Source organism: Ictalurus furcatus, chromosome 5, assembly GCF_023375685.1.
Source record: "Ictalurus furcatus strain D&B chromosome 5, Billie_1.0, whole genome shotgun sequence".
In the NCBI taxonomy this organism is placed as follows: Eukaryota; Metazoa; Chordata; class Actinopteri; order Siluriformes; family Ictaluridae; genus Ictalurus; species Ictalurus furcatus.
In genome coordinates this window covers 23,291,172-23,308,109 of record NC_071259.1, presented here as the reverse complement: position 1 = coordinate 23,308,109, position 16,938 = coordinate 23,291,172, and the positions used below count along the sequence as shown (strand labels likewise).

Sequence of the window (16,938 nt, the reverse complement as noted above, 5' to 3'; positions counted from 1 at the left end):
CCCATTATACCCCAGTGCATAACTAGTTAGCCTCCTTAGTCAGATTGATTGGCACGGAATGGAATCATGACCATGCATCCACTTAGCAAACCAAAAGAGGCTCACCACTTTAGGCTGTGCACTTTAGTGCCTCCGGGTTTCCTGACTTGTCACCGGAGTGTCTTGTCTTTCAGAGCATTTTGTTGTAACTGTATTAGGAGGCCTACAGATTCACTCACCGCCAACAGTGCTTGAAATCGAGTATGGTTTGGCTTTTGGTCATCCTTTGAAGAAGTTCAGAGAATACGTGGGGGGCAGAGAGTGCATGAGAACCTATTGCTGTGAGAAACTAAACCTGGTATTCCTGTTTCTATGGTGAGATTTCACCACACTGCACTTTTTTCCTGATAGGCATGGTATATCTTTTAGTATTATATAGAATACCTCTGGATATCGAGAGACAAATACTTAGCCGGTCTTCCATTGTAACGAGCGTGTCGTGTCTTCGCTACATCACATGTGAGGGCTGTTATTGTTTGCACTTTTGAAGAGGTTAGTGGGAACTGGGTCAGAGTTCAATTTGAGTAAGCTTTAAGCTCGGCGCCAAGGAGGGAAATCCAAGGTGGCAAAGTGGCACTGCTTTATCCATGGGAAAACGATTGCTTCATTGGCACAAAGCAGTCTCCCCTCCTCCCTCTCCCCCACTGAACATCTGTAGGTGGGCTTAGGGGTGTGTTGATTAAAAAAAAAATCCGCTTGAGTACATGTTTTCTAGCATTTGTTGATACCGATACAGAAATTAGTGCAGTGCCACAGTGCTGCTAGCAGTGAACTCTCTTACTGAGTTTTATGTTTACACTTGATATAGCCAATATTTTTCATTGCTTACTAATGCAAATAATGTGGAAAATTAGGTAGAAATGCTAATAAAAAATAAATAGCTTAAACGATTGTTTCGAAAGAAGTGCATTAGGCAGCTGAAAGAAAAAAAACAACGGCTTGAAAAACGGTCTGAAATTTTGTTTGTATTTGGATTGACCTCTTGTCAGTCATTGTATAGACACACCCCCAATGCCCCTTCACATCTTCATGAATCATTATGAGGAGAAGTTGCGTGTTTATAGAGTTGTAACTTGGCTTTCAAGCAGTTGAATGTCCGAGTGCACTTGAAGGTGATGTCAAGACAGTCCTTGCTAATGCTAACTCTAGTTGACCCGCTATAAGTTTTAGGGCTGGAGCTTTGTGTACAGGAGTGGAAATAGAGGTGGAATCAAGGAGTAGTAAAAAAAAAAAAAAAGGTCATTCAAATCTTATCCAATGCCACCTATTTCACCAATGGAGACCTATTTTTCACAAATCTTACCGAATGCTCCTTTAAGATGTTATGGCGTTTAAACTCTATTTTTAATAGAGGGCATGAGGCGGACCGAGCTGAGTGCACAGAGCAGTATCAGTGAGCGTGGTCATTAAAAATGAGAGCAAGATGCCTAGCAAAAGCATGTGTCTCAGTGCTCACAGAAATGATGTGCTGTCACACACAACACATGTCGCTCGCCTCATTGCTCCACGCTAGTAAATAGCTTTGTGTGCATTTAAAGGACCACGCCCACTGACTCTGTCTCTGGCTCTGTCCACACATATTGCTTTCTCTATTAACGACAGGGACGCTCCGATCAATCAGCCGCCAATCGGTATCTGCCGATAATCACGTTCAGTGACTCGATCGGCATTCGACCCATCTCACGAACCGATCACAATTGGATGGCGTAAAACACGAGGACGTAAAACACATGATGATGTGACACTTTAGCGCACTTTAGTGCTGCAGGCATGTCCTCACTAGTGTCACGAGTAGTATCACGAGGTCTTAATAAACAATGAAAAATTCATCATTTGTAGTGTATTTTAAAGGCTTATTAAAATGTTCATTGTTAAAGGAATATTTGTCATGCTTATGTATTCGATTCTCAATTAAAGCATCAATCTGCAATATTACTGTAAATCATATAACCAAGGCAACATCTGTGGTATTACTTTGTCTGAAGGAAAAAAAGGTTAACCGTGACAGTCAACAGAGAGCTTACATATCACTTATGTAAAGCTTGAACGATCGGGATCGGCCGATCATGATGGCAAGAAATCAGTAATCGGAATCGGTGAACCCTCGACATTCCGATCAGTAACCCAGAGCCTAAACCACCACTGCCCCCTTTTTAATTTCTTTCTTTCTTTTTATTTTCACTTTTTTAATGAGAAGTAAGATGTTTTATCAGTATACTCGGCAACATACTCGGATTCTGAAGTTCCTCTATTTGATATTTTTGCATTCTGCTTTGCTTTGATTGCTGTTTTTAGGAAGTACATTCAAAATGCTGTTGTTTGTGTCGTCTCTTGTTAGTTTGACAACGTATGTCCACTAATCCCAGTTAATATGGATTTGAACTGATACCTGATACGGTGTCCTGTAAAAGGTTTGCATCCATAGTACTGTATTGTAACTGTTGTGTAAGTTGTGCTGTGATGTTTGTAGTGTAATCTTTTAGGCAGATTTGGGCGTTTCTACAGTGAGGAGTACTGAGACAGAGCTGCTATACCTGAGGCCATGTCATCACCCAGCTCAGCTGTTGCACAAGTGGATGAAAACTTTTTTGTTTTCAAACTTTGAGAGCATGGTTTCTCAGACTGGTGGTGTAAAAGTCGTCAAAGGGGGGGGGGGGGGGGTTTGGTTAGAAAAGGGATTTAATTAAAAATGACTGGATTTTCTTGGCTGTTACATCCACTGGTTCGTGCATTTAGGATCTACATAGTAGTAGCACATGTTCTTAATAATCTCCGGAAGAGTACAAGTCATATTTTACTAGCCCAGTGCAAGAAAGCACACCTATAATGGTGCGCTTTAAGTCCTGTAACTGCCAATGCTTTACTGTTTTGTAATACATTTGTGCAAGTCTTTTGCATTGATTTGCATTGCGTTTTTGTTGGCACAAAACAATGCATCGATCGTACTTCATTTGAACGGTCCATTTATACAGTGTATAATACACTTCTGCTAAATGAATGCTAGTGTAGTATAATAATAAGGATATATTGTGAAAATAATATTGATGAATTTTTCACAGTTTGCACAGTAATTACTTGCAATATTGGTACACATGAATAATTTACCAGACAGGACATACACCGATCAGCCAGAACATTAAAACCACTGACAGGTGAAGCAGATGACATTGATTATCTCGTCACAGTGGCACCAGTCAAGAGGTGGGATATATTAGGCAAGTGAACAGTCGGTTCTCAAAATCGATGTGTTGAAAACAGGAAAAATGGGCAAGCTTAAGGATCTGAGCGACTTTGACAAAGGTGCCAAACTGTGACGGCTAGAGCATGTCCAAAACGGCAGGTCTTGTTGGGTGTTCCCGGTAATCAAAAGTGGTAGAAGGAAGGACAGGGGTCATTGACTGGCGTGAGGAGCGAAGGCTAGACCGTCTGGTCCGATCCTACGGAAGAGCTACTGTAGCACAAATCGCTAAAAAAGTTCATGCTGGATATGATAGAAAGGTGTCAACTGGGTGTAATGGGACGGTATGGGCCGGGTGGAAATGGTGTTAGACTCTCTGACACAAGATTCTCCCAAACATTACAAGCGATTATGTAAATGCTACGTGGATTTCTGTATGATTCTAGGAGAACGTCTGCAGGATGGGTTAGCAGGTAAGCAAACCGTGCATTAGGAGTGTTTGGCATAATACTCTACTGTAACAGTACCATGTGATGAGCTGCCGGTAATGCTCCTAGTTCCCTCTCTGATCATAAATTACTTCCCACTTTTGTGACTCTAAATGAGCAGTGGCCTGACTTCCCAGTTTTCCATATTGCAAGGCCAGGCTTTTCAGTGAAGTGTTTATTTGAATCGATAAAGCAGAGTATTAAAGAGAAAACCGTTTCAGTTGTTTTTGTTTTTATCTTTTATTCATTAAGAAGGGACGAATAAGGTCCTTCAAGTGAACGGAGTCATTCTTTCACAATGAACTATCTCATGTGGGGGCTATTGTCTGAGGGAATCATTGTTCAGTGCTTCCTCCGTGTCTCTCTGTGTGTTTGCAGTCTGGTCGTTCAGTAGGTATTTAAGGCCAGATTGTTTTGTATTACTGTGGAGCTAAAAATACTTTGGCTGCATTGTTATTGTCATAGCTGCGTGTTTGGCTCATCATGGAGTAGAGGTTTAGATAAAGAAGCATGTGGACAGGATGTTTGCTTGTCATCATGCCGTGCTTCAGCATCCCTTCAATGCGCTGATAGCATAACATCCTTCTTTCTCACCTCGGAGTATGCAACATGAGATTTGTTGTGCTAAATTTGTACGGAGTTGTCATTGAAAGACTTTTTGTGGTTGTGTCGAGGTGCATGAAACCTACCACGTTGGTGTTATCATTAAGTAGTGCTTAATGTACTGTATTGCAGTACTTCCCTTCTTACTGGAATCCTCTCTTTTCCTCTCACAGTTGGCATATCTGATGGTGAGAGGTGATTATGCAACATCTTGCAGGATTTCACGGATTTCCCTTTTCTCTTCATGTTGGTTGTGCTCAAGAAGGATTAGCTTTGATGGGATATTTTAAGAAAATATCAATAAATCAGTCCCTCCAGGATTTGCGATTTTTCAATCGCAACCGTTATTATGTTTATATGGACAAACAATATTCCGATATTAACCCGATTAAGACAAGACTCTGAATAAGAAACTAGCATGATTGATGACCTTAATCCGGCTAAAGTCATACTCAAAGTAAACACAAATCGAATTCAGATATGTGGAGTATTCCTATTTTAGTCGAATTATTGAAGTGGATCACAGACATATAAACACGTTAATCACATTATTAACGTCGTGTGGGAGTTTTCACCGCATTTTGCGACAGGACACGTACACACACGGCAGTGCTCAACCGTTTTATGGCAAACAAGAGAGCACAGCTGCGTCCCAAACCGCGTACTTGCCAACTGCAGTATATAGTAGGTGAAATACATGTATTTCAGCTACTGTATAGTGGGCAAGTACACGTCTTATTTAGAATAAGGTCAATAATTAGATTACGGCTGTCCATGTAAACGTAGTCGATGACCGTAAAATCAAACAAACTCTACAATATTTCGAGGAGCTTGCAATTTAAAAAAAATTCCGCCGAGTTTCCGCAGATTTGGGCCAAGATGCGTCCTGTGATGTCATCACAACGCACATTCAGCCAAAGCCCTCATCGATTCACTCGCGTCGAACATGAGTACAGATAGAAGGTCTCGTTTACCAACAAACATCACTGAGAGACAGTGCAATTTCATCAATTCAAATAGTTTTGCGCAAAAAAAAGCATAAAAAAATTCCACAAATTGCATTGCTATTTTTGGGGGCGCGGGGGGGGGGGGGACGCTGCCGCAAAATCAAGCATTTTTGGCTGTAACAACCACAAAAAAACTTCACGGATAAACGACTACAGTCTGCGTGTGTTGATGAGTAGTACGACTGATGACTGAACTGAGTACTATGTTGTGTATATACGCTTAGACAGAAGTTTTAGGGACTGTAGAGTGGTTAGGGTACAGCGGGAGTCCATCCAACTGACTTTCTGTGAATGTTGGTGTGTAGGTAAATTTATGAATCAAACCTTTAGGCTTCTGACCTGCATCGATCCTGCGGGTTCCAAATGGATAAACTGTACACGCAGGACGTTTTGAGAAAAAGAGTACATGTAAGGAAAAAAATTAAAGACCGTGAGAGAGAGCTGCATTGTTATCCTATGCGGTCTTTCCATACATTTCTGACTGTAGAATGTCTGAGCCTTAAGGATTTCACTCATTTAAACCTGCATCCCTTTCTGAAGTGGGTTCTGGGGTTGTCTCAACTTCAGGCATGCTTAAGATCCGGTGAAAGACATGATCCCTCCGTCATCAGTCAGTGGAACATGAAACAACACGCATGAAACATAGTTTCCCAGCAGACTTCAAGCAGTTGTTCTGGTCTGGGATAAAGTCATCACAAGTGCGGTTACAATGTTTATAGCTGCAGATGGGAGATCCTTCTCAGTAGTGTAGTATGCATCATTCAAAATATGTTAAAAGCGCTTGAGCTGTGTTGTACACGATTTCATCAAGTCCAACTTTGAGGAAATCTCTAATTCCTGCATTGTACAATGAAAAACTTGACTTGTCAAATATTACTAGCTGTAGCTTTATCACAGCATGGGTTCATCTACAGCTTCAGAGTTTCCCCTGACTATATTGGCATATTATTTTGAAATTGGAAGCCTTGTGCTTGGGTTACACCCCACTGGGAATTATACTAATTAAAAAAAAATTTAAAAAGAGGTAGCACAAGCTGTAGTGTGGTGCATAGACTTGGCGAAATGAATGCAAATGCTGTTGCAATTGCTGATCCGGGTGGTAGGCTTTGCACTAGAATCTCACAGAAGCTACCAGTGTGTTGACAAAATAGGATATCCTCTTTTGTCTTCAGACATACTTCTCTATCTAATTCAAATCCAGGGATGTCTTCCACAGACAGCTGGGCCTCGGGGTTCTCGTTTTTTTAAAAGAGAAAAATGCCCAGTAGGCAGAATGCTTCATTAAACACCTCGACTCTGTGGACATCTACATCATGTAGACATATTAAAATACAGTGCTAGTTTATACGTCGTTAACTAAAATCTTGCACAGATCAGTATTTGCCGAACTGACTCCCATGACCCATTGGACATAAAAAAAACAAAAAAAAATCCTGAATTAATTGAAAGCTACACCACCAGCCTGGAAATTTGTTGACCAGCAACTTGTCCATGGTCATGGAATTGTAAACAATTTGAGAAAAGTCTCAAAAGCTAGTTATTTTCCAAATGGGGCTTTTGTCCAGCAAATACACCGGCTTGAAAACAGAGATAATGTGACAACATTGATCGTTATTTTTGGTGAAATAGAACCGCTTTATGAGCACAAGCCCCAACAGACAGTCAGATTCCTCAGCCTCGGGGCCGTCTAGCTAAATCTGAACATCAAACTGGAAGAGCCATCGCCAAATAAGGGAAAAGTCTTTAACACCCATCACCTACTTCTTATGCATTGTTGACGTGTTTATCCTGGTAGTTTGACGTCAATTTACAATTCCGGGCTGTGGTGTCATGTCTGTTTTATGTAACAGATGTGTATCATAGTTTTGAAACAGTGAGGAGTATCCCACCATTCAACAAAACCGATGAAGCCCACCGGATGTGTGGTGAAACATCTTCATGATGACCCAAAGCCTACTAGCGTGAGATGAAACATGCTTACCCCTAATTAAGCTTTCTGCCACAAAAGTGCAGCTTTGGATCCTTGGTTAAAATCACTGCTAAATCTAGATCCTTGGCAAATATATCTGAATATATTTTAATATGTAATAACCATTGTTGCAGCAGCATACAACTGCTCTGAGAGAGAGACCGCAGATTGAGTTTCGTCTTCGTAAGATCTTCATACGTTTCCATGATTGAGCTGTTTGGAGAGCTGTAATGACCAAGTCAAGCGTGATTCCATCACACAGGAAGTGGCCTGCGTTCCTTTTGTTGCATTGAGTTTCTCCTTTGGGGTCTGCATTTTCAATCTAGTCTTTCTAAAGTGTTTGTTTTTAAATGTCCATAAGAGGAAATACTCTACTTGTCAACTTAGAAATAACGCTATTTATTGAGAGATGATACAATTTTGAATCATTTGATATTTAAGTGATATTGCACAGGGGTGTACTCACTTCTGTAGTACACCATTTCTTCATGTCCACCTTTTTAGGAAAGCTGTCATTCCTGCATTGTACAACCAAAAATTTCAAATTGTCATCATTACTAGCTGTAGCTTTACCCCAGCCTAGGGTACATCTAGGACAGCACCGTTTTCCCTGACTATGTTGGCTTGTCATCTTGAAATAGGAAGCTTTGTGCTTGGGTTACACCCCACTGAGCATTATACTAATTAAAATGTGCCAAAGAGGTAGCACAGGCTATAGTGAGGTGCATAGACTATGCAATAAATAAATAAATAAATAAATGTGAATGCTGTAGCAGTTGTTGATCTGGGCTCATATATGGTAGGCTTTGCACCAGAATCTCAGAAAAGCTGCCTTATTTCACAGAAGCTACCAGTGTGTTGAAGACAAAAGAGGATTTCCTGAGGACAAGCCCCAACAGAGTCAGATTCCTCAGCCGCGGGGTGGTCCAGCTAAATCTCAACGTCAAACTGGAAGAGCCATCACTAAATAAGGGGAAAGTCTGACACACCTACCACTTGCTTACTCTCAATAGTTGAGATGTTTATCCTGGTAGTGTGACTCCAATTCCGGGCTGTGGTGTTGTCAGTCTTACGTAACGGATGTGCATCTAAAGCCGCTTTTCCACCCAAATTACCTGGAACAAGTAGTCCGAGGAACTTTTTTCAAGGGGCCATTTGGTTTCTAAATATCGCAAAATACAGCATCAAATAACACATTTGATCAAAATGAACATTTTGGTCAGTTATATTGCGCTTCCTTTCACACTTGCGAGTTTGTTTGAAGCACTTTATATAAAACACTCATGGATTGTGCACTTTGTGTGTTTCTTAGTTGCACACAAATTTGAACTTCGGTCAGTTTTGCTCTTACCTTCCGGCAAGAGATCAGGAAGTTTTTTTTTTGTTTGTTTGTTTGATTTTTAACCAGAAGAAACCAATGTAGACAGGAAAGACATCTAAAACTCTGCATAGACATTAACCAGAACTCAAGGTGCGAGCCTGGAGCTATGAGGCACCACCACTACCTGCAGCACCACCGTGCTACCTAGAGGAACATGTTGAATCTCTTAACTGAAATCGAAATCGAAAAGTAAGACTTTCGACTCCTTGCTTTTGCTGTATAGAAAATCGAATCACATCAGATCTAATCAAAACACTACTATACCACATTTAAGCATGCAAACTGTTGCACTAATACTAATACTTTGTTTAGGCATGGAGATGACGGCTTGCTAGTGTCTGAAGGGTTTACAGAGGTGCTGCTTCAGCTGTCCTGACCCCAGCAGCTGTGTGAGGGGCTCAGATCAGGAAGGGGATCAATGTCCTCATTCAGATCAACATTTGGCTCCCCTCATGCTCCTGTCCCAGCTGTCTTGTGTGGCATCTCCTATGCTACACGCGCACACTAGACATGTGCTGGCCAGCACACTTGCTTGGCACACGTCATGCCCCGTGCAGGGCAGGTGTTTTAGATCAGCTCTCAAAGACATGTCCTTTTAGCAGGGCATATAACTGTAAGGTTGAGCCTTATGGAAATGGCTAAAGCCTATACAGGAATGTGTTTTAAGATCTTTGATCTGTGATGCTGATGTCATTCATCCTTCTTTGATCATAAAATAGTCCATTAGTTAGTTCTGTGAGCATGTTCATGATCCTTTCTCTGTTAGCTCTTCAATTATTTTCCATTTAAATCCCTCCAGAGGTTTTTCCTTTCCATATGGTAAGTCCTTTTAGGTTGTCTGGCTGCAGATGGTGTTAATAATTGAGAATCCTGTTCTAGTAAATGTTGGCTAATGTTCTAAGAGCTGGAGATGACAGGAAAACGCCTGCTTTAATAAGAGGAGACCGCTTAACTTTTTGGTTAATCACACGCAAACTCGCAAGCCACGTCTCCGTTCTGTGAACATCTCATTTTCTGTCGTGATCACGCTTCACGTTCACTTTCTCTCTCTTTTTTTTTTTTTTCCCCCCTCTCTCTCTTCATCACAAGAGGATGTGTGGTTGGAGAAATGTAGACATCTGCCATGGGCAAGAGTTGACCCCCACCAGTCTGTGAAATGCACTGCCCCCTTACACACTCTTTCCCCCCCTCAAGAGATCCCCAGCAAGACCCTCCATATCAGCTCAGCTCCCTTCGTTTCTCAAAGACTCGCTCACATGTGATTGCGCTGGAGAAGCCACGATGTAGACCCTGTGTCCGTCGTGGTTTAGCTTTCAAGGAGCTGTCTTGGAAATTCTGAGGTCTGGGCCACATCAAAAACCAGCGTGGAAGCTCCAAGCTTTCAGAAAGTCTCAGGGGAACGTGGGTCATTTCTTGTCTGAGAGGAGTCTGTGTTTGCAGTGAGCGTCCTGGAATACAGCCTGGCGCTTCAGGCTCCAAGCGATCTGTGGATTGGCTTTGGACGTTAATGGGACCATGTACTGGGAGCTGTGGCTGAGTCAGGTGAAGGGGAGAGGAATTCATTGCGTGCTTCTCCGAAACAAAGGTGTGGTGAGCGCTGGTGTGAGTGTTCCTGTAGGTTCTTTGTGGCAGTAACATACGCTTCCTAACAGACCGTCATATAATTGATGAGTTTTTTTTGTAAAAGTTGATGACCGGTTTCTAAAAATGTATCCGCTTCAGCTGCTGCTTAAGTTGGGATTATCATCATAATTAATGTCTGGCTGGAAGGACTTTGGGTCTGTTAAACCATCTTGTTGACCGCAGCATTATAATGTGTTTTCTTTGCTTAGGATCAAGCGATATGACTGAAATACTGATCTTGTATTCCTGATGATGTTTTCAGTTGAGTAGCATGGCTATTCAGAAAATTTCTCTTTACATACTACATGTTTGTTAAGATTTGTGTGTGTTCATATGCCTGAGTGTTTTTTTTTTATATAACACTGAAAACAAGTATGTATTTTCTCCAGCTTGTTTTCCTCCCCTTCAAATCTCCCCTAACTCTGCTCTACCTCTCCACGCTGTCCTTTTGTCTTTCCTACACTTTCCCTTACGCACACTGGGATGACGGTTACGGGGCAGCTGCCTAGGCATGCATTCTGCGTGTGTGTATAGCCATGTGTCTGCATATGTGTGAGTGGCTGGCAAGCTGGCACAGCTTTGGAAGTAGGAGGGGAATGTAGGCATGCTGGAAGGGGTGTGCGTGCATCCTTGACTCCTCCTTCCCTTAGCTCCCTAGACACATATAAATAACAGGCTGAGCAAAACCTCCTTTAAACTGAGACTCTTACCTGGCAGCTTCCTACTGGATTTATACGTAAGGTGTATGTCTACACATACACACATACGTTTTAAGCGCAGGACGATGCCCCTGCGTACTTTACCACCAAGCAGCAGTTTTGATGAAGACAAGAATAGACTGATCGGTACCAGACAGCAGGACGTGGATTGTTACAATCTCCCAGGTACACTCTCTTTGTCCAGTGTGGTCCAAGTCTGTTCAGCATTTAGGAATATGGGTAATCTCAGTGGGCTAGAGAAGGACATGCGCGCACACTGGATTTCCATGTTTATTTTTTTAACTGTATTTCAGAGTGGAGCGTCGTTTAGGTGTACATCGGTTGTCAGTTGATTTGCGTGATGTTTTTATGTGGATTAGTACGATTGTTTTCTAGTCAAAATGAAATATTTCCTATGGTACATTATCTTTCTGTAACTCTGTAAATCTCCACCCTTTTTTTTTTTTTCTTTGTCTTGCATATCTTCATGCTCAGTCATGCACTCACTCCCTCTTGCCTCCTTGTGATTCAGTCATCGTAAGCCGTTCCCTGAGGGATTGGTGTTGTCTTCCCTCCTTTCCACACCCATTCTATGAGGAGTGTTTTTTTTTGTTGTTGCTCTTGCTGACATCTCTCTCTCTCTCTCTCTCTCTCTCTCTCTCTCTCTCTCTCTCTCTCTTTTCTCAGAAGCCCTGCATAGGCCATTTGGATTGGACTCGTCGGCTCTGACCGAGGCAGTGCGTTGGAGCTCAAAGGAGAACCTGCTGGGTGCTGCCGAGAGTGACCCCAATCTGTTCGTCGCACTTTACGACTTTGTGGCCAGTGGTGACAACACGCTGAGCATCACGAAAGGTAAGATGAAAGCAGATGCCTTGTAAACAGATGATTTTAGTTCTGCGCTCCTTCTCTCTTGATACCTACCATTCTGACTTGTGGCATGGCGTTCAGTATAATTATTTTTTTTTTGTTATTCTTTATTATATTATCCTCATGTTTTCCCATGGTAATTTTGCTCCTTGCTTCACTGTACCAAGTGCAACACCCAGAGGAATCCCTGTCCTTTTAATTACACACTAACACCACCTCCGCATACCAAGCCGCTGTAAATAGGATTAATATTTGTAGCGTGAGAGAGAGCGGCCACTGTGGACTCTCCTCGTGAACACTAATGCCTGAGCATTTTGTAATCCTCCCAGTTGGCCCCATAGCAGGTGGGTAAACACAGACTGGCGTAATCAGAGCGAGGGAGTCAGTGCTTAGTGGCTACAATATTGTCTGGCTGGTCCTGACAAGGAGAAACAGGATCCAGTCTGCTGGAGTTGGGGGTTTTTAAACAGCCCGTTGGAGCCATGCGGTGTAATTTGCCGTTATAGAGCTTGAAGAAGCGCATATTACTATATTACTGCTATAAAAGAGCGAGAGAAGGATGCAGAAGCAACAGACATAGCGGAGGGATTGAGGAAAGGCAAAAGAGATGGTAATGCTCTGTGAGAATGGGAATCCCCATGTGTTTAACACAGTAACTTAAAAAAAATTCTATTTCTCATTTAACTTAGCCTTAGCGATTGTCTCCTCGCCAAAGCTTCTAAAATCTTTTAAAACTCCAAAATGATTCACGTAATTGGGTTAAGGTTTTAACCACTTTCCTAAATCTCACTGTCTGTCTCAGGAGAGAAGCTCAGGGTGCTGGGCTACAACCAGAATGGTGAATGGAGTGAGGTTCGCTCGAAAAACGGTCAAGGCTGGGTTCCCAGTAACTACATCACGCCGGTGAACAGTTTGGAGAAGCACAGCTGGTATCATGGACCTGTGTCTCGCAGCGCAGCCGAGTATCTGCTCAGCAGCCTCATCAACGGCAGCTTCCTGGTGAGGGAGAGCGAAAGCAGTCCGGGCCAACTCTCTATCTCGCTGCGCTACGAGGGCCGAGTCTACCACTACCGCATCAACACTGGCTCTGATGGCAAGGTGAGACCTTCAGAGCTAGCTTCCACACATTACTCAATCTGTGTTTTGACACTTTTTATATTGTCTGTGCAGTTACACGGCATATACCCTCTCCTAATAAATGCCACTATTTGAAACGAGCAGCATGTAGGACACGGTTGCAACAATGTCAAATTATAACTACAAATGATTTGTATATGAACAGGACACAGAAGGTCTGCGTACAATAATCTCGAGTCTTCTACTACAAAAAAAGATAACCGGGGGAATATTGGCCTTTCTTGCAGGTCTACGTAACCTCTGAGAGCAGGTTCAGCACATTAGCCGAGCTGGTCCATCATCATTCCACTGTAGCGGACGGTTTGGTGACGACGCTGCACTACCCGGCCCCGAAATGCAACAAGCCCACTGTCTACGGGGTCTCGCCCATCCACGACAAGTGGGAGATGGAGCGTACCGATATCACCATGAAGCACAAGCTAGGAGGAGGCCAGTATGGCGAGGTCTATGTGGGTGTCTGGAAGAAATACAACCTCACTGTTGCTGTCAAAACGCTCAAGGTTTGTCTCAAGGCATTTGTTTTGGTCTCGTGCGTCTAGAATCTTCTGATTCTGATTTTATTGTTTGCTGGCGTACCGTTGGTGTTGTAGTGTTCTGTTATAAAGTACATGTTCAGCTTTTATATCTTGTAACAATTTTGCATTATAGGAGGATACTATGGAAGTGGAGGAGTTTCTGAAAGAGGCTGCTGTGATGAAAGAGGTGAAACACCCCAACCTAGTGCAGCTGCTTGGTTAGTATTCATCACATCAGCCATATCTTAATTTCATTTATAATTCATTCCAATGACCATGTTTTTTTTTTTTTTAACGTCGAGATTAATCGCATCCATTAATACAATGGAATCTCACCCAACAATGCTGATGTATAATCGCAGACTCGAAGGCACTACTTGCTAAGTGGATATTACCTTACTTATTTAGGTGTGTGCACACTGGAGCCTCCGTTCTACATCGTGACGGAGTACATGCCTCACGGCAACCTGCTGGACTATCTCCGTGAGTGTGACCGTGAGGAGGTGAATGCTGTCGTGCTGCTCTACATGGCTACTCAGATCTCCTCCGCAATGGAGTACCTGGAAAAGAAGAACTTTATTCACAGGTAATAGTTTAACATTGCAGTTTTTCTTAGTGTTATATACAGTATTATGTGCAGTACAGCCTCAGTTCTCTACACTGTGGTGCAGTGTTATAAGGAAATTGGCTGGTAGGTTGTAGATCTCTCCTGGAGAACATGCCACAGTTCTTCTATAGACTTTGGCTCTCACTTGCTTCTGTCTCACAAGGGCTCTTGCATAGCACTGTAACTATTCAATTGCATGTTGTGCAAATCTACTTAGTATTCAGGAAGACATAATTATGTCTTTGTATCCTTTACACTGTATCTCTCTCTCCCTCTCTCTCTCTCTCTCTCAGGGATCTGGCTGCACGAAACTGTCTAGTAGGGGAGAACCATGTGGTAAAGGTGGCTGATTTTGGCTTGAGTCGGCTTATGACGGGAGACACGTACACCGCTCATGCTGGTGCCAAGTTCCCCATCAAGTGGACCGCTCCAGAGAGCTTGGCCTACAACACCTTTTCCATCAAATCAGATGTCTGGGGTCAGTCTCTCCTGCTTTCAGTGATTTAATCTTTTGGCAAATTGAGATGTTTTTCATATGTGCTACGAAAATAGAAAATCGTAGGTTTTAGAAAACCTGAATTTTTTTTTGTGACTAAAGGCTGTTTGGCCAGTGTCCTGGAATCTCTTTATATTAATTTCGGGTCTCTTTTTATGCCTGTGTGTGTCCTTTTAGCATTTGGAGTTCTTCTGTGGGAGATTGCGACCTATGGTATGTCTCCATACCCTGGTATTGACCTGTCTCAGGTTTATGACCTGCTGGAGAAGGGCTACCGCATGGAGCAGCCAGAGGGCTGTCCACCGAAAGTCTACGAACTCATGAGAGCATGTGAGTGCATTGCAAGCTACACCCTGTCTCTTTATTATGTTCTCTATTAAAAGTCTGAATTTGGATATACAGCATAGTCCTACACACACTCTCACATGCACTTTCCTACACATTTTAACAGGATATGACTAGAACTTAATTTATTTGTTTAACACAGCTTTTATTTACAATTCATGCACTTTTAGCTTTTTATTTATTTATTTATTTGACCTGTCTTTTGTTGTGTGTTTTCAGGTTGGCAGTGGAGCCCATTGGACAGGCCCTCATTTGCAGAGATCCATCAGGCCTTTGAGACGATGTTCCATGACTCCAGCATATCGGAAGGTACGTTTACAAACTCTACACTCCAGCTTTACTCTTTTTAGCATTTAAAAATTTAGTCCTGAAAGGCATGATTCAATTTATCTGGATTATGATAATTAACTGTTGGGTTATAGTAATGTACAGTAACCATAGCTGTTTTTAAAAAGTTTTTTCTCTTGTGAGTATTGTAACTTCATACATAACAGTGCGATGTCCAGATTGTCTCATTTATGCCCTAGAACAACTTCTTTATTGTTCACAACTGGTGTAGTTATCTGGATGGATCCTGAGCCTAATGCATAATACCACTTAAATACCACTGTAGATTGTTTTTTTTTTTTTTAATTGTGCTTCATTAAAAATGGCCAATACAGGATCTCAATGTCCTACCTTTTAATGAGTGAGGAAAACGTGTTGGTCTAAAATGTTTATCAAATGAAGGCGGAATGAGTCAGCAACCCAATGATATTTTCCTCAACCTTTACTTTGCAGAAGTGGCAGAGGAACTGTGCAAGACTGCCTCTTGTGGTAAAGATGGGGTAGTGCACTCGTTCAGTCACGATCAGCCCCTTGTGCCCTCCAAGTCCCGGCCACAGAAGAAGCACTCGGACAATAAGGAGAACACGGAGGGGCTGGAGAGTCGGCATGAGCCTGGAGCTCACGGTCCTTCAGGTACACCAGCTGCTCTCCACTTCATACGTCTCCAGCGCAGACTCAAGAGAATGGGAATGGTGTTTCTCCTAGACTAAAGGAGATCCACTTCAAATGCACACCCACACAGACACATATTATGTATAGATATGTATGTATGTTAGCAGTATTAGAGGGTACAGATTCTTCTTATTATACTTTTATTTATTTTCATTTTTTTGTACAAAGTTTGTAAATATTTAAGTAGAGCACTTAAAATGAATATAAATTATATTAACTATAACTTTGCTTTATATTCTGCATTAGTAAAGCTGATATTTGTAACATTCAAAACTAAACAGGTTGGTCACTATAGAAGACTGTGTTTTGCAAATAACCTATATTCTCTAATAATTCATTTTTTGGTTATAATTCTGTTTTTTTTTCTTGTTTATTTTGATTTGGTGTCATTTAATTGTTTTTTTTGCCAATCAATTAACAAGTACGCACAAGCACCTAACACCCCAACACACCCCGTGTACATATCAGCATGTTGACCTATGTTGTGATTAAACGCAGTTTAACCTCATTTGTGTAACATTATTTATGTATTATATAACAAGGTTTCAATATTTTATGGATTTTGATTTATTTATTATTTATTTCAAGCATGCATTTTTATGTTTGCAAAAAATGTCATTAACACAGGGCCTGGGCTTTCATTTCAAATAAATATTTAACATATTTGGTCCTTTACCTGCTCACCTTTATCTAAGCAGTCTTAGTTTGACCATTTTGTCCCTGTTTCATGCTCTAATGGTCTCTGATTACTGTTGGTGGCAGGGCATTTTTACTCCAACAGTAGTGGCTTTCAAAAAAAAAAAAAAAAAAGAAGAGAAAAAACTACACCATTGTTATGAAATAATATAGTTTTAGTCCAGTTTAAGCAGTTCCAAACTAGGTTTTGTATTTTCAAATCAACTGTAACGGTACATTTAGGACTGCTTAGTGTTACTCTCAGAAGCAGGCTTGAAAACATGCACCTTAGTGACCATAGTGTCATTCTC

The 16,938-nt window shown here is 41.8% G+C and overlaps 1 protein-coding gene across 2 annotated transcripts in view; it reads left to right on the top strand.

The window, feature by feature from the left end:
- The window catches only part of abl2 (c-abl oncogene 2, non-receptor tyrosine kinase), a 39,282-nt gene that overhangs the window by 17,063 nt on the left and 5,281 nt on the right, over positions 1 to 16,938 (top strand). The window contains exons 1-10 of one of the 2 annotated variants that reach the window (XM_053625329.1): positions 10,631 to 11,172; positions 11,674 to 11,838; positions 12,656 to 12,951; positions 13,218 to 13,490; positions 13,639 to 13,723; positions 13,914 to 14,091; positions 14,406 to 14,590; positions 14,786 to 14,938; positions 15,173 to 15,262; positions 15,734 to 15,913. In XM_053625329.1, the coding sequence (XP_053481304.1) occupies positions 11,034 to 11,172; positions 11,674 to 11,838; positions 12,656 to 12,951; positions 13,218 to 13,490; positions 13,639 to 13,723; positions 13,914 to 14,091; positions 14,406 to 14,590; positions 14,786 to 14,938; positions 15,173 to 15,262; positions 15,734 to 15,913 (1,744 nt within the window). In that variant the 5' untranslated portion in view covers positions 10,631 to 11,033. Of the gene's footprint in view, positions 1 to 10,630; positions 11,173 to 11,673; positions 11,839 to 12,655; positions 12,952 to 13,217; positions 13,491 to 13,638; positions 13,724 to 13,913; positions 14,092 to 14,405; positions 14,591 to 14,785; positions 14,939 to 15,172; positions 15,263 to 15,733; positions 15,914 to 16,938 lie in introns of those variants that run through there. The other variant, XM_053625328.1, reaches the window with a different exon arrangement.